Here is a 20,646-nt window from a genome sequence, read left to right on the forward strand (position 1 = left end):
TATAAATATATTTTTGTTGTTTTAGAGGAATTCCAGGGAAGAAATGTGGTACAATCATACTTACAGCAGAGGAATTAAACTGTTGCAGGGTAAGTAAATATTTCTTTGGTTTAGAAAATACTTCCATACTTCAAATGCTATATCTAAAATTGTACTTAACTAATTAATTTTTAAGTAATTGTAGCAAAAGTGTTATACAATTTTATAATCCATAAAATATCATTTTAGGTACTTAGCCCTATGACCAGAGAGACTGTATTTCATAGTCTGAAAAGTATAATCAGTTATTTTAATAATCTTTTTAAGGAATTGAAAGTATTAAAATAACACCTAATATCAATACTGCTTTTTAAGCATTAGTATAAGGAATAGTCAGTTATACCAATCAGTTCAATTACTGCAAACTTTTTTGCAGTATTTTTGAAGATCTGTGTGTAATCCTGAAGGAATATTTCTTGTCATTTGAGTTTACCCCATTTGTATAAGATATTTTCCCCAATTTTTCTAATTTAATTAATCCAGAATTTATATTGGTTCCATCTCTTGTTAGCTTGGGAAGTCCACATTTGAAGAAAGGATTAGCTGCCACTACAGCTAGCAGTATGACTACAGAGAGTGCATACTCTGTATTTTTAGAACATTGCTACTTTCAGTTGTGATTTGCTGATGTACCCATTGACTCATGATTAATGATTTCACTGTTGTCAAGAAATGGGGTGATAGCTATGACACTCCACACTGAAAGTAACAATGACCAGCTTAATCTGAAGTCAATATTGTCTGTTTAATGTGGGCCAGCAGATCTCTGGGAATTGGTATTTCCAGAGGAAAAAAATTTTCCCTAGATTACCTCTAGTGCTCTTTACTTTTAATTGCTGCTTGATTGTAGGAACAGAAACTCACCCCAAATACCAAAAGCTTAACATTTTGACATTGACCAGAGTTTTTATAGAGAGAGCCATAGTTTATTTTATTATCTCAAGAAGTTGTCTTTTTAACTTTTAGATAAATTCTGTAGCTTTATTTACATAATACATTTCTGGTGGGACGTGGTGGCTCATGCCTGTAATCTCAGCCTTTGGGAGGCCAAGGTGGGAGGATCACTTGAGCCCAGGAATTCAAGGCTGCCGTGAGCTATTGTGCCACTGTACTCCAGCCTGGGCAACAGAGCAAGACCTTGTCTCAAATATATGTATATATTATATCTCTCAAATATAGATAGATGATCAATAGATAGATAGATAGATAGTTGAGATAATATGCTCAGGGAATCATATATTGTCAGCAAATGATAGAAACTGGGTATTACAGCTGATTGCATACCTTTGGGATTCTGGGGGCAGGAGTAGAACAGTGAGATAACAATAGGAACTATAATAACAGATGAGTGGAAATAGTTAAACACTAATATTATAATTTAAGTCATTTAAAAAACATGTAAATTGAAGCCTTTCTGTTGTTGTGCTCATTGTCTTTGTCCCCCTGGGCATGTCACGGTCATATCAGTCTCACTTTCCTCATCTAAAAAATACCCAAACATGCCCACATATAATGCTGTTAAAGACTATCAGACTCAAGTTTTGGTTTTGCTACTAATTTGTACTTTGTCTGATCAAGACACTTGACTACTTACTCTGTGTTTTACTTTTCGTATTTGAAGGGCAAAAAACCAAAAAATGTGAACTAATCACTAGACTATTTAAAAAAAAAATCTTCCAGTCCTGGCAATTAACTACCATAACATTAAGTTTGATACTATAATGTACATAAAAGTAGTTTGCATATACTACCCAGTGCCTTAGAAAATATAGCATAATTATTTAAATGCAACGATATTACCTATCCTATTTTTTTAGTTAAAATGATACAATGATTTTTTAAATTATATTATCTAATCATCATTTATACTTGTCTCAATTTGTAAATGTTTCAAATAATATATGTTTTGTATGATAAAGGAGGAAAGAAAAAAGTTCACAGTCAATAAGATACATGTTCTTTATGGTGATATTAACATGCTATTTTGTCAAAATCTTGAGTTTATTGAGCAGATTTTGTGTAAATGTGTCATGAATACAGTACTATCTGTTCTATTTCAAAGTAGAACCAAGATACCAAGACACAGGTTGAGTATGGACAGGCTGCATCCTAAGTATCTTCCACTTTCAGTTCTACTCTCTTGTTGGAAGAGCCGGGAAAATTCTTTTACCAGGCCTTAGTAAATGAAAGGGAATGTGTCATTTAGTGGTCTAGGTATTTTTATCCCTCTTTTTACAATTAATTCAATAACATCTGGAATTATCTTTCAATGAGTCAATACATATTTCTCATACTTAGAAATTATAGTTTAATATTTTTATCAATATTGTTTAAAATCTTGGTGTAACTTCATCTTATGTTTTCTATGTCCTGATTCCTGGCTATAGCCTTATTGATCATCAGCATCATTATTAATACTAATAAACTTGAAATAGTATTTCATTACTACATTAGTATAGTAGAATGCACAAGTGTACTCAAAGAAATGTTCATAGTTACTTCAGAAGAATCAATGCTTTTTAAATTTATACTTTAGGGAACATTAAAAGTATTGGGCATTATTATTTATAATGTTGAATGCGATCATTTTAATTCACCTACAACATCATAAAAATCTACATTTTTTTTCTTTAAAACGAGTTGTCAGTTATTAACTTGTACAATGAACATAAGCTTTAGAGTCAGCTCACCTACATTTTAGTCTTACCTTTTTCACTATTTAGCTGAGTGAGGTTATATTGTTGAAGCTTTAAGTTATGCATTTGTAAAATGACAATTTTTTTAAACCAGTTTATTAGGTATAATTGGCATACAAATAACTGGACATATTTAATGTATACATCATGGTGAGTCTGGAGACAGGTATATACCCATGAAACCATCACCACAATCAATGTCATATATTAGTCACTTACAATGGTTCCCCCTACCCTGCTTATTTATTATTAATATTTTTGTGATAATAAACAGCATAAGATTTACCCTTTCAGCAGTTTTTTAAATATAAAGTGCAGTATTGTTAACCATAGGTACTATACTGTATATAGTAGATCTCTATGACTTATTCATCTTACATAACTGAAATTTTGTGCTCCTTGATAATACCTTCCAGTTTCTTCTTCCCCTCAATCCCTGGAAACCATCATTCTACTCCCTGCTTCTATAATTTTGACTATTTTAGAATCCTCATGTAAGTTACAATATGTAGTATTTATCTTTTTATGGCTGGCTTATTTCACTTATATAGTGACTTCCAGGCTCATCTATCTTGTTGCAAATGGATGGATGTTCTTCCTTTTTAAGGCTGAATAATATTCCATTGTTTTACATATATATATGTGTGTGTGTGTATAAATTTTATATATATATAAAACATTTTCTGTATCTATTCATCTGTTGATGGACACTTCATTTGCTTCAATATCTTATTTGTGTATAATGCTAGAATGAACATGGGAGTTCAGATATCTCTTCAAGATACTGATTTCAGTCTCTTTCTTTGGATATATACCCAGAAGTGGGATTGCTGGATCATACAGTAGTGCTGCTTTTAATTTTTGAGGAACCTCCTACTATTTTCCACAGTGGCTGCACTAATTTGCATTCCTAGCAACAGTGTACAAGGGTTTCCTTTTCTCTACATCCTCACTGACACTGCTTCCTTTTGCGTTTGTTTTTTGATAGTAGGCATTCTAACAGGTGTGAGCTAATCTTTTGTATGGATTTGCATTTCTCTGATGATTGGTGATGTTGAGCACCTTTCATATGTGTGTTGGTCATTTGTATGTCCTTAGAGATATGCTTATTCAGGTTCTTAGCCCATTTTTAAATTGGGTTGATTTTCTATTTTTTATTTTTATTTATTTTTAGTTTTTGCAGTATTTTTGAAGATTTGTAGGAGTTCCTTATATATTTTGCAAATTAACCTTTATAGTATACAGTATCTTAGTCCATTTTGTGTTGCAATAAAAGAATATCTGAGAGTAGGTAACTTATTTTTAAAAAGAAGTTTGTTTAGCTCACTCTTCTACCAGCTGAGAAGCTCAAGAGCATGGTACTGTCTTGTGGTAAGGGCTTTCATACTGTTTCACAATGTGGCAGAGAAAGTGAAAGTGGAAGCAGACATTTGTGAACATAGAGAAACCTGAGGGGCACCCTAGCTTTATAAAAACCCACTCTTAATAGAATGAACTCATTCTGAGAGAATTAATCCAGTCTCATTCAAGACTGTGAAAGCAGCACCTATCTATTTATGAGGGATTCGCACCCATAACCCAAACACCTTCCATGGGGCCCCACCTCCCAGCACTGTCACACTGGTGATCAAATTTCGATATGAGCTTTGGTAGGGACAAACAAGTCATAGCAACCACAGCATATTTTCTCCCATTCTGTAGGTTGCCTTTTCATTCTGTTGATTGTTTCCTTTGCTGAGCGAAGCTTTGTAGTTTGATGCAGTCCCACATGTATTTTTGCTTTTGTGGCCTATGCTTTTGTATCATATCCAAGAAATAATATCCAAGGCCAATATCACAAGGCTCTATGTTTTCTTCTAAAAATGTGAATATTATTAATTCTTCCTTTAGATGGATACTCTACAGGAAAGAAATGGTAGCATTTAAGGGATGTATAGGTCATAAATTTATACAAATATTTATTTGTAGTGTAATAATCCTAATTATCTCAACTTATTTTGATACAGTTTTATTCAAATGCAAATTTTATATTTAATTAAATGCCACAGTAAAAACTAATGTAGTTTAGAAATTATGTTGGGAGTGTATCTTCAATCAGTATTTTTTTTTTAAATACGGGGTCTCACTCTATTGCCCAGGCTGAAGTGCAGTGGCACAATTTTGACTAACTGCAGGCTTTGAGCTCCTGGGCTCAAGTGATTCTCCCACCTCAGTCTCCCTCCTAGCTGGGACCATAGGCAGGCACCACCACACCTGGCTAATTTTTTTTTTTTTTTTGATAGAGATGTGGTCTCACTGTGTTGTCCAGGCTGGTCTTGAACTCCCAGACTCAAGTGATCCAAGCCCCCCTTGCCCTCCCAAAGTGCTGGGGTTACAGTCATGAGCCGCTATGCCTGGCCTTTTATGTAGTATTTTAAAAATAGCTTGAAATTTTTCATAAAGTATATTTTTTGTTTTTATTTATTGATTGATTGAACAGTGTTTACAAAATGTTATTATGTCCTTGGAATGAATGCTTAGAATAGAATGGCAAGAAAAAAACAGTACAAAACACAACACCACAACCCCCAACCCTGGTCCTTGTTTTTAATGAACACATAGTTTGTGGGAAAGAGAGACATTAGTCGGCTGACTATGCAGGTAATATATGTCATGATATGTGACAAGTGATTCAAATATATTATGAGAGTACAGCAGGGATCTAATTCATATTAAGCCTTGGGGGAATCACTGGGCCTCTTTGAGAAAGTGACATTTAAGCTAAGACCTAAAGAAGGAGTAGTGTTTGCCAGCCCAATGATAAGAATTCCAGCAGACACAGCTGTATAAGGTCCTGAGGTGGGAAAGGCATGTGTGGGTCCGATGTGAGATGGCCAGGGGTGAGCAGTGGGAGTTGATTGAGCTAAAACATTGCCAGTTGAAGGTGGAAAAGGCTGGTCAGAACCCATTAGATGTTGGCCTTTGCGGACCATGTTAAAGGTTCTGCATTTTTCCTAAATGCAAGGGAAAGCCTTAAAGCATTTTAAGTTGTGAGCAACATGAATTTTTCATGTTTCAAGAATTTTATTCTGTCTGCTGAATGGAGAATGGATTGGATACATCAAAGAGTCGAAGTGGGAGTAAGGAATAAATGTCACTGAACATGTCTGGGTGAGAAATAAGATTGAACTGGACTGAGGTGGTGGCAGCAGAGCCAAAGTAAAGATTTGAGCAAAATTTTAGAGGTAAATGATGCAACTGGTGGTGGACTGGATAAAGGATCAGGAAAATAGAAGAGTCAAGGATGGCTTCCTTGGGCACTTGAGTGAATGACAATGCCACTAACTGAGCTGGGAAAATCATAGGAGAAGCAAGTTTATGGATAGACGTTAGATGTTCAGATTGGAATATGTTAGAAGTGCCTGTGAAACATCCAAGTGGCTTTATGCAATAGAACGGTCCTTATATGTGGAGTATTAAAGAGAGGTCTTAAAAAATGTATTAGGTGACATTAAGCATAAGGCATAAAAACAAAGCAAAACAAAACAAAACTTTGCAGTGATGCTAGTGTATTTCTAAAAGTACATAAATACTTTTCCTCTCAAACAAGATGTATTTTGTGCTTGATACAAATGTACCATTTAATCCCTGCTAAGTTGTTAACCTGGGTAATTGCAAGAACATTATTTTTCCTAAGGTTATATAATTTTCTTCATTGAAATAAATCTTTATTTTGAATCAGTTATTCATTTTGCAAGCCCTAAGGGATATAATTTGAAAAATTAAATTTAGTATTACATTTACCAGTGAGCCTATGAAAATTCATGCTTTTATAATAATACACCTCTGATGTTTTATTCACAATCTATTTGAAATAAACACATTTCATTTATCTGTTATGCATTGTAAGTATACAGAATGTTTCTTGGAAGTTTATATTTTGGTCCAGGTGCTTTGGGAGAAATGTGTTAAAGTGTAATGTTTTTCTGCAAGAACAATGTCCTTGGAATGTCCCCATGTTCTTAGAAAGCCATTCTCTCCCAAGGGCATCTAAATATATATGGAAATGAAAGGGCATTCAAAATAAACAAACTAAACCAAACAGCTCACCTTTTCAATGCTGCCTTTGATTTTATAATTTGATCATCTAGAATGATTATTTCACTGCTTCTATAATAGATAGTATAGAACTTTTTGATCTTTAAACCTCGAGTTTAAAAAGAACATGATATGCTTGAGAGGTTTGAGGTGATAGTGATGTCCATATTGTCCTTACCTCTATTGTCACTATACATTGCTAGAATGTATTTCCTGCTCTGTTATAAATGTTCCTCTGATAGAAGTTATCACAGCTACATGCTAAAAGTAAAATCAAATAACACTATACCAATACTTTTGAAAATGTGAAATTAAGAAATCTGACCTTTCCAAGGGTAGATACTGCCTTGTTCATTACCCTATTCCAAGATTCTAGCTTGACTATTGCTTGCTAAATGTTTGCTAAGTAAGAAAATGAGTGAATGAATGAATGATAAAGGTAGTATCATGTTTTGTGTAGTCTTCTGGAATTACTGAAAGGAAATAATTAAAAGTTTAGGTGTATACTTAGTAAGTATTGCTGGACTCTGTAAGATAAAGAAGTGATGAATAAGGGAATGCTTTTTCAGACATGGTTAACATTTTATCACATAATATTCAAAATTGTAACCTCTTTGTTTAATCTGAGTTACTTTGCCACTTCACCTCTTTCCAACATTTTAAGCTTTCCTGTTCAGTTAAAAAACACACAAGCCTGTAATCCCAGCTCTTCGGGAGGCTGAGGCAGGCGGATCACGAGGTCAGGAGATAGAGACCATCGTGGCTAACACGGTGAAACCCCGTCTCTGCTAAAAAAAAAAAAAAAAACGAAAAAATTAGCCGGGCTGGCAGCGTGTGCCTGTAGTCCCAGCTACTCAGGATGCTGAGGCAGGAGAATGGGGAGAACCCAGGAGATGGAGCTTGCAGTGAGCCGAGATCTTGCCACTGCACTCCAGCCTGGTGACAGAGCAAGACTCCGTCTCAAACAAAAACAAAAACAAAAACAACACACATACACACAAAACCCCACAAAACTATTTATTTTGATTTTAAAAAACAATACATTTTCTACTTTAAAAATGGTTATCAATAATGTGTTATGATACCCTAGCTTGTTTTCCTTTAAATCATGTAGCTGCGAGTGTTTGAGTACATAAATTGGTTTAAATGATCGATTTGACATAATAATTAACATGCAAATTGTAATTTCAGTTACAGAAGAAAATTGTTTTTAAATGTAGTTACTGATTCATTATACTACACTTGTATATGATTAAGAAAGTAGGAACTTTCCTGTCCCCAGATTATAAACTATGTGGTCAATGTTTATCTTTCTTATTCCCCATCTAATCATCTAGTACATCTCAACATTTTATACATACTAGATATGTAGTAAAAATTTAGTAAATATTTCCTTAATGAACAGAAATTTTTTTAACTATGTTCTAAAAATGTGTACCTGTATAACTGAAGATATGAATGAGGATCCTATATTATAAAATTGAGTACCTGGCATCACCTAGCTTAATATCACTTTTCAAAGGAAAAATGTTAAAAGTTTTTGAAAAGTAATAGTTTTGTAATTAGAATGAAAATTACCAGCAAAATTTTTAAAGTCATATAACCCTTTAAAAAGCAATTTTATGTTGTCTGGGATTCTCCCGAACTTGGCCATTTGCATTAAAATAGCAAATATGTTTTCTTGCCAAGTCTTGTTTCTGATCTGCAGTTTCTAGTTATTTATAGCCCAAATCTTGAACTGTTTTATTAATTTTGTTTTTAGGATGCCGTTTTGATGCAATTTTGTGCAAACAAATTGGACAAGAAGGACTTCTTTGGAAAATCAGATCCTTTCCTTGTATTTTATCGAAGTAATGAAGATGGCAGGTAGATTTATCTTTTATGCATTTCAACTATATGGTAATGATGATACTTGAATTATAATTATTTTTCTCAGAGAAGCTCATTAAATTGATAAATGAAGTAAAATAGTTTGAGATTTTAAAAATTGATATGATTTTTGCATCTCAAAATAATGTGCAACTTTATAAACATTTTATGTTTTGTCTGATACTTAAAATGAAAAATTTCTAGTTTCATAGAAATATTTCCTCTTTATTTGTTATACAATTATAACATTGAGTTAATAGTTTAGAAGAATTATATTTTGTGAAAACCCAAATGCTGAAACAAATATATTTTGTTACAGATTTGAACCTAAACCATTTTCTTAGAGAAGGATATGGAGCTTGTGGGTTTTTTTTACCAATAATATCTGAGACTAACTTTCAGTAAAAATGTTCTTTATATTCTAGTAATTTGAATACTTTTGCCAGTTATGATTAGACTAGTTTCTGTAAATTTTGAATATGTCCTTATGAGTTATAGACCATAATTTAATATGTATGGCTCTGCTATTAAATATATCTGACTTGTTTTTTGTGATTCATATTGTACTATTAGTATTTGTGAGAATGTTTAGTTGTTAATAATATGGCTAATTTCTGTTGTCTAGATTTAAATAATAACCTTGCTACTTAATAGCTATAGTACTATGGCAAGTTTTTAATGTATGTGAGATTCCGTTTTCTCCTCACCTGTAAAATGGGGTAGTAATCATAGCTACCTCACAGGGTTGTTGATCAGATTAAATTAGTTACTATACAAAAAAATTACTAAGTTTGTCCAACACATAAGAAGAACTTAAACATTAGCTAATATTATTATTATGTATAGTTAATATTTTCTTTTTTGTTTTTTTAACTATGTGTAATATATCAGCTAAAGAGAACATGTTATTTGGAAATTAAAAATGAGGGGAATAGAATGGGAAAAAATGCTACACTTATATATGAAACTATACAATATGTTGTTATATAATAAGTATAAAATTTTGCATAATATAGACAGTTTGCTATTCAAAGTGAATGCACTGGCCAGTTTAAAATGATGGTCTACTTATTGGGAGATGTTTGTTGATGCAGCTACTGAGCAACTGTTGGATATATTTGCTATAGTGTTATACTATTAGATTTTGTGTATTTCCCTTCTTTTTGATGGTAAAAATGTCAGTGTCATAGCATCTGAACACTAATTTTATTCATAAGAAAAATGTTGCAGAGTGAAGAAAATAATATTTGCCAGGCATTTCGAAAATAGAGGAAAACCTCAAGAATGATTCTGAATTTCTTGAATGAAAATGTTCTTATGAACTACTTGCTCCCTGAATTTTCTATTTTTATTCTTATTAGTTTTCTTTATAAAGGTTAGTTGTACAATTGTAAAATTTCACTTTATCACACATCTAATGCTCCTAGTGATACTTTTATTAAAAAATGTATTATGCTTGTAAAAATGATGTTCACGGCCAGGCGCGGTGGCTCACGCCTGTAATCCCAGCACTGTAGGAGGCCGAGGCAGGCGGATCACGAGGTCAAGAGATCGAGACCATCCTGGTCAACATGGTGAAACCCTGTCTCTACTAAAAATACAAAAAATTAGCTGGGCGTGGTGGCAGGTGCCAGTAATGCCAGCTATTTGGGAGGCTGAGGCAGGAGAATTGCTTGAACCTGGGAGGCGGAGGTTGCAGTGAGCCAAGATCGTGCCATTGCACTCTAGCCTGGGCAAAAAGAGTGAAACTCCATCTTAAAAAAAAAAATAAAAAAAAGATGTTCACTCATTAAATAAAATCTAAATATTAAGAAAAATACAACTAATCCAAAAATGTCAACTAATTTGAAAAAACTATTTTTAAAAGTTGGTGAATCTCATTTCAGAAAACTTTCCATTTATATTTACACACAGAAACCTAGTTTGCCAGCTTGATCCAGATATTTTATGTATGTATACGCACACATAGGCTTTGTTGTATTTTGAGTGTGTACAGATGCTTTTACGCCTCACTTTTTGTCTCCATTTTTAACTGCAAAGATTCTAGCTTTATTTTAAATATTTTTTTAATATGGGACTATTTCAAAAATTGCCTAATACTTAGTGTATTTGTGGCTTATTTCATAAGAAAGACAAAAACTTAATTTCTACTGGAAGTATTAATTAAAAGCCTTCATACTATATGATCTTATACTCATATTCTTGCTTTGACATTTATTTAGTAGCGTGATATTTATATATGATTGGGTAATAATTTTCCTTTGGAATAGCTATTTTTGGTAAATGGCCTCACTTAAAGTATCTTAATACCAGTTATTCAATAAAAATATTTTTTTATAATACTATTTGTAACACACACATTATATTTATATAGAAATATTTCTGAATGTTAGGCAAAGCTACATTGGACTCCTGGCAGAATTTTTATGAGTTACACCAGCACTGGAATTCTTACCAGTGAGGTTTTCCTATATATATGATCTCTAATACATTAGAAATGAGAATGATTAATAGGCAATAAATGACTACCTGCCTCATAAATATCTCAGTAAGAAGGACATGCCTTCCCTCAGAGGAGATGTTTCAAGTGTCAAAAGTATTTAATTACTGCAGCTGGTGACACTAGGAATATAAGAGAAATTTTGACTTAACCATAAGCAAAGAGGCCAAAAAGTCAGTAGATAGTTGAATATGTTGGTCTGAAGATGGTCAGTTGGTCTCTCAGTCTAGTCTCTCTCTCTGTCTCTCTTTTTCTCTCTCTCTCTCTCTTCCTGTCATCTATCTAGTTATCATCTATTTAGCTATCTGTATCTATCACCATACCAAAGACTTGCTATATATTAGAATATGATACAAGAGAAGAAATTCCCTTTGCAGATCTTTAAGAATGTATTTTATTTTTATGAATGTATCTTAATGAATATATTGTTTCTGAAACAAACCAACATACAGCTCTGCCTTCCCTCTGTAATTTGTTTTCTATGAATTTTTCTTAAAAATTTTTTGGTACCTTTGCCTTTTCTCTGTGTTCTGAGCCCCTACAGCCCTCCCCTAACTTGCCCTATCCACTTTGATTTTCTTCTTCTGCTTTAGACATCTTCATTACTCTTCAAGAGTCTTCTCTGTCTGCCCCTCTGTCTTACTTGTAATGCCTTTTCCCCCATTGACTCCTAAATTGCTTCAGGTGAGTCAGCTCTGAGAACATTTGACCACAGATACATTTTCCTGGGCTCTGTCAATTTAATGACACGAGTTTCCTTAGATGAGTGAGGATACTGCCTGGAAGGAGAAGGCACGGATGCCGTTAAGTCTTGTAATAAAAACTTGATCCTTTCATAAAGTATTATGTTTCTATCTTATCTCTTAATAGAAACAAATCCCTCTTGTTTGAGAGTAGGAAAATGAACTTGAGGACTTATCAAAGGGGGGATATTTCATCATGGGGGTTAGGGGCAGTATATTCACTATGGTATTTATTAATACTTTCATGTGTCATTACTGTTAGATAATTGCATTTGAAACACTTTATGACTAAGGTCTTGATGAAGTTTTATGTATTGTTTCAGTGAAGATCACTTTGAATGCTTCTAGCTCAGAAACTGCTGCATAAATTCACATGAAGGAAGAACATTTCCAGGAGCTGATTGATGTCTTAAGATTGAATACTTTTGTGGAAATGACACTGGAATTTGAATCAGAAAACCGAGCTTAAGGCTTCATGAATTCTGCCCCATATTGTGAATTGCTGTCTTTCTTCCCTTAGGAATTCTTTAGATATATAGAACCAATAGTTTAGATAAAGAAAGAACCCACACACTAAGTGGTCTTTCTACAGATCCATGATGTGATGTTAAACTTAAATGGGCCCTTGGGGCTCCTGAGGAATTCTACTCCTTTTTTCCTAATCTATGAACATTTTCTTTATCCCAGACACTTTATCACTTATGTCTCATCCTCCTTCTTTGCTCATTGTCATGCATCCTCTTTCATAAGAAAATGGTGGCAATTGGAGAGCTTCCTCATGATCCCACCACATCAACCCATTTACTCTGCCTTCCTGAATGTTCTTGCAGAATGACTGTCTGGCCTCTCAAGGGCAGCTCCTCCACTGATGCTCAGGATCCCATCTACTCTCACCTGCTTAAAAGACATTGCTCCCGGCTGGGCACAGTGGCTCACGCCTGTAATCCCAGCACTTTGGGAGGGCGGGGCAGGTGGATCATGAGGTCAGGAGTTCAAGACGAGCTGGGCCAAGATGGTGCAACATCGTCTCTACTAAAAATACAAAATTTAGTTGGGTGCAGTGGCAGGTGCCTATAATCCCACCTACTCGGAAAGCTGAGGCAGGAGAATTGCATGAACCCGGGCGGCAGAGGTTGCAGTGAGCCAAGATCACGCCGCTGCACTCCAGCCTGGGCGACAGAGACTCCGTCTCAAAAACAAACAAACAAACAAAACAAAAACATTGCTCCCACCTTTCTCTCATGCATCAGAAGTGGCTTCCTTTCTGCCAGATCTTTTCCTTTACCAGACAACCTTGCTGTTATTTCTTCCATCTTGAAAACAAAAATTAAAAGTAAAAACAAGAACACCAAAAACCTTTCCTGTGATTAATCCTTTCTTTTCCCTTAAATTAGCCTAACTTTTTTTCTTTTTCTTCACAGCTAGACTAAAAGTTCACACACTGTGCCTCAGTTTCTCTTCTCTTTCTTAAACCCACTGTAAAACCAGGTTTTTCTTCTCAACACTCCAACAAAGCTGTTCTTCTCAAAGTTGCTGGTGATCCTCATATTCTTAGGGACCTATGGATATTTTTCACTCCATCAGCATGTCACCACAATTTTTACAGAGATTGTTTACAAAACAACTTTAGGATTTATTGAATTTTCAGATTGTTTTTGGTAAATTTATTGCAAAGTAGGTTATGGTGAGGTGATCTTTCAGGTTTTAAAATCACGTATCTCTTTCCATGAAGTGATGTAGCAGCAACAGCGGAACTGACTATTCTGAACATAAAGTAAGCAGAGGAATGGCTACTAAAACAATAGATCAATTAAAATAGTCAAAGCATGCAAATAACTGAAAACTCTTTCTTTATAGTTTTACAATTTGTCACAAGACAGAAGTTGTCAAAAACACTCTAAATCCAGTATGGCAAGCATTCAAGATCTCAGTCAGAGCATTATGTAATGGAGACTATGACAGGTAAGAAGGATAGTTTATTCAAAAATCTTCAAATAGCTTTTAAAAAAATCTACAGTGATTTGAGGAAGTGGGATAAGTTGGCTAATTAAAATTTGGTTAAACTTATTTTCCAAAAATGAAAATATTTAAATGCTAAAATACGTTGCATATTTGCTTTAAATTTTAATTTATTATTCAAAAGTTATTTCAGAATCTTCATTGCCCTAAGCCTTTTCTATGGTACAGTCCTTCTAGAGTGGAACAAGTAGAAACACGAAAGTTGCAACACTATGCTTAGACATATTGTCAACCCTGAAATACTCTTGAAAATGTTATTTGGCATAACTCATGGTTGCTGATTCACAAAAGTTTCATAGTTATAGCACAGGAGATTTTAATGTTTCACAATTACCTGGGTAAGGTGGTCCTGAGGATTTTCCCACAATATACCTGAAGATTTCTTAATATCAAAGTTTTTTTCTTATGAAACTTTATTTTATGATTATAATATAAAAACCCCATCCATCCCAAAAGAAAAGCAAATGAAAAGTAAAAATCTCAATCTTCATTTTGTTACATATGATAGAAAAATAGTTTAATTAACCCATATCATAGAACTATTATTAAGTTTTCTTTGAAATTTATCATGCCACTTGACTATCATTCTTTTCATTTAATAAGATCATATCTTTATTTTGCTGGACTCATTTTTTTCCTAAGAAAGTTCTTAGAAAAGTTCCTAAGAAAGTCATAATGTTCTTCCTGATTAGCAGCATCAGTCAGCATCACCTGGTGATCTCATAGAAATTCAAATTATGTGGCCCCAATCCAGACCTGCTTAATCAGAAACTCCAGGAGAGAGGTCCAATAATCCATGTTTTGACAAGTGCTCCATATGATTCTGATCTTTGCTGAGTTTGAGAAACACTGCTCCAAGACAGTAATTTTCAAGAGCGGAGAAGTGGGTGCATACCATCCCTTTGAGGAGCTCTGTCAAACTGCACATGCTTCCCCTGTAGAGTCTCCTTACTCTCTTTAAGGAATCAATGAAGATTTTAGAAGCCTCTTTTAAGATGCGAATTGGATTATAGTAATGAAATTAGCAAAATTAACTTCAAATTCATATGTAAAATCTGCAAGCATACATTGTTTTATCTAAGAAAATCAACTTATTTTTAAATTCTCAACCATACATTATTTTGATCTTACTAAGTAACTTTATGTGTATGTTTTTCTCATGTACAGAACAATCAAAGTAGAGGTGTATGACTGGGACCGAGATGGAAGGTAAGACAGTTCTTATCTTCTTACTCTTGAACTGGGTGTACTTTAAGAGGCACATACATTGAAATGACCACATTTTTAAATTGTAATTTTTAGATGGCATATTTGTTTTGTTTTTCCAAATGTTACTGATGCATTTACATGAAATTTTAAAATGAGCATATTTTCTCCAACCTTGAGATGAAACTAGAGGTTTTTCTTATTTCCAGTAACTTAGTAAAGATTTTCAACTTGAATCTGATGATTATAGATGTCTAGTTTTATAGCTGTAGTGAGTATCAAATTTCTGCATTTCAAAATTTCTCTGAACATTTTTATGACATTGATATCCCATACTTTTCAAGGGAACACAAGTAAGCTTTGCATTCACCAGCCAACTCTGCCTATATACACACACATATATATATATATATATATATATATATACACCATACAACAAAACTCGAGAATTGTGTCTGGTCATTGCCAGACCAAATAGTTGTTCAGAGCTCTGCAATCACTGTAGTCTTCTGCATATCAAAGTAGATATTAAAGACTAAAAGAGAGGAAACACATTTTTTTCTTTTTTAAGCATATTTTGTTTCTACTGTCATCTTCGTAGGATGATGATGAGACGTTTGTAAAATGATCTTAAGCCAAGGACCCAGAAATGCTCAAATCCCATTTTGCCCTAGACTGCTGCCTCTCTAGGTGCTCCCTGAAAGGGCTGAATATGTGGATATCAAAGGAGAATGATAAATGGGAAAGCAAAGGTTACTTTTAATTTTTCAGTCGATATGTGTCCTAAACTCAAATCCATAGCTCACTGATAAATGGAGCTGAAACATGAGGTTAAAGCTAAATAATGCTTTTCTCTCTGCATTGTGTACAAGCCAGAAACCAACCCCCAAAGGGATGAAAGTGCCTGGATACCTGAACACTCCTGTGAATACAGGAACAAGTTCAAGAAGGCTGGCCTGTGCTGAGGGGCCACTGTCTTCTCTTCCCTTCTGCTGCATTGGCAGAAAGTTGCTCAGTTGGAGAGCCACATGCCAGCATGTGTATGACACTTGCCCATATGCTTACTCACACACACTGTGCAATAAGTGTCCTGGAATTTGATGCAAATAGTATTTTTTTTTCTTTCAAGAAGTGATAAGAAAAGATGGGGAGAGAAGTGGAGATTATTATTCCACACTTTAGCTACTACCAAATAAGTATATAAGACTCAAATATTTCAGTCTTTAAGTTGTATCACAAACATTATTATGAAAAAGAGTTATAATACTGATTTGAAGTTTGCTCTTAGAGATAACTTCATAATAATCCATGCTATGCTACTGATCTTTACGTTTCTGCCAGGTATTCATTTGGTTAATGTATTATTTAGTTCTATGTGCATTCTGGAGAAATCTTATCAGAAAACTTTCTGTTTTTCCATAGGGATTTATGCTCCATTGCTTTATTAAACTTGATTCACTGAGATAATGAGTTTTGCTGCTCAGAATAATAGAAAAGGAAATAATGCCAATCTGAGTAAAGGACTTTATGCCCTGTATTATATACCCTATTTTATATTTTAATTGTGAATAGGCAAAAGTGGTGGCTTTTCCCTAGTAATTTTTAACCCATTTCCCATTTAGAAACAAAAAGTGCAGCTCACTGCCAGAGCTCCTTTAATTTTGCAAAACAAGATCCTTGAGGCTGAAGCAAATCTGACTGATTTTCAGTGTGAAAATATAAAAACTGTTTTTGGAGTTATTTCTAAATAGAACTTGTCTCTAATCCTAATGTAACAGAAATGTATGTGATATCACATTAGAATTAGAGACAAGAGTATTTTTGGGCACATGAGAAATGGTTTAAAACTTTGGGAAATGGTTTTAATTTAACCACTAATAAACAAGGGGTATAAATTTAGGTTTCATCCACATCCATAGACGTTCAATCCTAAATTTGCTGAAATTATAGATATTGTATTGTCTTCCTTCAAATGATGAGTTTCTGTGACTCTCCTATTGTCTCCAATCTATTTCTGAGCCACAAGAATTTTGAATAGCTTTGAAGATCAGAATTACCTTGGAATTTAATTATCTTTTTTCCTGACTTGAGCATTTTGAGCATTCCTATTCAGGATATGATTTATTGAAAGTTTCTAACATACCAGGTATTCTCTAAGCATTTTTAATGTTATTCCTTATTTAATTTTCACGATAAATGATAGGTACTACATTAATTACCTTTCACAGATAAAGAAACTGAGGCAAAGAAGTAACTTGCCTAACGTCGCAAAACTAATCAATGGTGGAACCAGGGCTTGAACCCTGGCAGTTCGCTTCCAATAGTATATTCATAACTATTGCACTGTCTTTTTTATAGCATTGTAATCGTAATTCCTGGCATTAAGTGAAAGGCTTCAACCTGGACATTGGACTTATTCTGTGCTACTTTAATGTGATAGTTATGAAGACTATAAGGAACATTTAAGAAACAATCTAACATAATTTTTTTATTATCTGAAACTGTATATTGTCTGGAAAAGTGGGTAAAGCATTTCTTGGTAACAGTTTTTATGTAACTAGAAGTTAGGTAGAAAGAAATGAGTATTACAGACTCTGAAAGAATCCTAATAGACATTGAAAGGACCAGTGAAATGTGAAAAAGAGGTGGCTTAGATTCAGCGAATGAGAGCTATAATAAGAGCAAGAATAGAGAGAGAGAGAGAAAGCGAGAGTTTGTTCACAGGTGATTTGTGCCATTAGATAGGAAAAATATTTTTCAACAAGAAATAGTAATTTACTTTTGAGACATCAGATTTAAAAGCAAGGAAACTATTTGGATATTGAGATTTAATAAGCATATTTTGTCATTGGGTCATCAGCTGCTTGGGGGGAAGATTGGCAGTGCTGGAGGATATATTAATGCATTTTTAAATACTCATCTTACTATACCATCATTAACAGCATGTTCAAAAGAAGTCTAGGGAGTTAAAGACTGAAAATAAAGGGGTGAGATTGGGAGGGGAAAATTGTTTGGTGAAATTTAAACATTCCTTGGAAATGAATTATATGATTAATAGAATAATTAGGGGAATGGATTTTAATTTTGTAAGTGTAAGTTTAATACCTTTTTAATGTTTGAGTAAAGTGCTCTTTTATTATTCCAAAAATAGATCTATATTTTAATGTAGAAAATTTAGTGTATAATTCTATATAATACATTTTCACCAAGAAACCTTTTTCAATGTTAGCAAAATGATCAGTTTGTGGATGCCATATAAAAAGCAAAATTAAAATAATTCTTGATAACCCTTTTAATTCAATAACTTGTCTTATGTATGAAATTTGAAAGGCACATTAGTCTCCAATAAAATATAATACATAAACGTTTTTTAAAATCCAGATATTAATTTTATAATTTAATAATAATGATCACTGTGTGGATTATTATACAAATTGATATGAAGCTTATGATTATGTGTGGTCTAATAACATGGTTATTACACTTTTTACATGTTTTTTTAATCTGACAAAATTGCCCAATGTAGATTTTTTAAAAACATCAGAGTGACTATGATAGGACTCATTATATTTCATGACATAATGATCAACAGAGACTGTTTCCTATTACTTATTTTTGTATTCCTGTCATCATTAATATTTGTCCTAAATCCTGTACATGTGTCATTTTTTACCCTATTTGTTGATCCAGAACTTTAATTCTTCTTATTAAAAAACATTATTTGCTCAGTGGATGTTTTTTGAGAACTTGGACTAACATTGTACAATGGAAATATAATGCAAGTCACATATATAATTTTAAATTTTCTAGTGATAACATTACAAAGTAAAAATAAACCAGTGAGATTAATGTACTAATATATTTTATTTAATCCCGTGTTTCCAGAATATTGTCATTTTAATATAGAATCAATACAAAATTACTAAGAAGGATTTTTACTTTTTAAAAATACTAAGTCTTTGAAATGTGGTATACATTTTATGTTTACAGCACATCTCAATTCAGACTACCTACATTTGAAGTTACAGCAGCATGTGGCTAGGGGCTGCCATATTGGTTGGTACTACGTAGACTTTAATGAAATCCATGTAATATGCATCATAAGTAACTTTATATCAGATGAAATGTTTGTCTGCATTTAGTAGAAGTCTAGAATCGACTCCTTATAAAATGGGGAAAAGCTGGTCAGATATCTGTATTATTTTGTATGTAAATTTACTCATAGAAAACCAATAAGGCAATGTGCTCTTTCAATCTAGAGAGAATATGTCAGTCAAATATTAAAGTGGCAGCCAGAGCAATAAAACAAGACCCTGTCTCTATGAAAATAATAAAAACATTAGCTGGGCATGGTGGCATGTGGCCGTAGTCCTCGCTACTCGGGAGACTGAGGCAGGAAGATGGCTTGAGCCCAGGAGGTTGAGGCTTCAGTCAGCAATGATCATGCTACTGCTTTCTAGCCTGAGTGACAGAGTGAGACCCCTGTCTAAAAAAAAAAAAAAAAAAAAAAAAAAAGTGGAAAATGCTTTACTTGCTTACAATCACATTTTGTTTTACTAGCTAGAGTATTTCAGACAATTGTTGTAATGATATTCACAGATTGGGCACTTCAGGGACTGGTGTCCTCTTGTGTCAGAATTCCGATGGCATTTTTTACTAAATTCATCAACTGAAATTAATTCTATAAGAAGCACCTCACAAATCTATGAAGCATACAAAAATGTGTTAATGCTGTTGAGCATGTAACCAGTTGACATTAAATTAGGTATCTTGAGCTAATGTAGAATAGAAGAAATATAGTTACCTGTTCTTTTTATTGAAACACATTGACAAGGGTCTGAGAGTTAGAGGCATTGCTTGACATTGGTATTAATAATCAGTTGAAATGTATTTAATTTTCAACAAGTTAAACCACAATGCTAAAATCATTCCTATACTTCTCACTATTTCTTTTTTTTTCTTTTTTTGAGATGGGTGGATGAATATTTAAAGCTCACTTTAACAATTGAAAAGCTAAAGTGCTGAGAAACTGCCTTGTGCTGGTTGAAAAGCAATCAGTAGCGGTATCCTTGAAAAGCTTCAATTGCTTGAAGTTTTTTCAGCTGAATTTGTAGCTTAAATTAAAATTCAGGGAGCATTAGTGGAACAGTGCTGCATTAATACCATGTGGTTGTGATGTGGGACTGATTGTAAATGGGCCACCAAGTAGATTGCTGCCTACCAGAAAAATGATGCTTTGATGAAAAGGCTGAGTTAGTGAACTGTCCATCATAAAATCCCCGCTTCTGAACAGAGAGAGTAAAAGTTTCATTTTTACCACTCTGTATTTTATCAAATGTAGTCATTTCAATAATGATATTTATATAATTAAATGCAAACTTCATTTGTCTGCAAAATGCCATACAAATGCTGTCATTTTCTGTTGTTACCTTAGAAGATAATATTTGATCAATGCATTTGATGTTTTCATTCTGGGATTATGCATTATCATGACCAA

At 33.5% G+C, this 20,646-nt stretch overlaps 1 protein-coding gene across 4 annotated transcripts in view; it reads left to right on the top strand.

The window, feature by feature from the left end:
* Positions 1–20,646, top strand: part of CPNE8 (copine 8) — a 258,415-nt gene that overhangs the window by 133,551 nt on the left and 104,218 nt on the right. For all 4 annotated transcript variants that reach the window (XM_016923660.4, XM_001168902.7, XM_016923658.4 and 1 more), the window contains exons 7-10: positions 26–89; positions 8,575–8,678; positions 13,782–13,886; positions 15,111–15,152. In XM_016923660.4, coding sequence (XP_016779149.1) covers positions 8,587–8,678; positions 13,782–13,886; positions 15,111–15,152 — 239 coding nt within the window. In that variant the 5' untranslated portion in view covers positions 26–89; positions 8,575–8,586. The remainder of the gene's footprint in view (positions 1–25; positions 90–8,574; positions 8,679–13,781; positions 13,887–15,110; positions 15,153–20,646) is intronic.

The sequence above is a fragment of the Pan troglodytes genome, chromosome 10, assembly GCF_028858775.2.
Source record: "Pan troglodytes isolate AG18354 chromosome 10, NHGRI_mPanTro3-v2.0_pri, whole genome shotgun sequence".
In the NCBI taxonomy this organism is placed as follows: Eukaryota; Metazoa; Chordata; class Mammalia; order Primates; family Hominidae; genus Pan; species Pan troglodytes.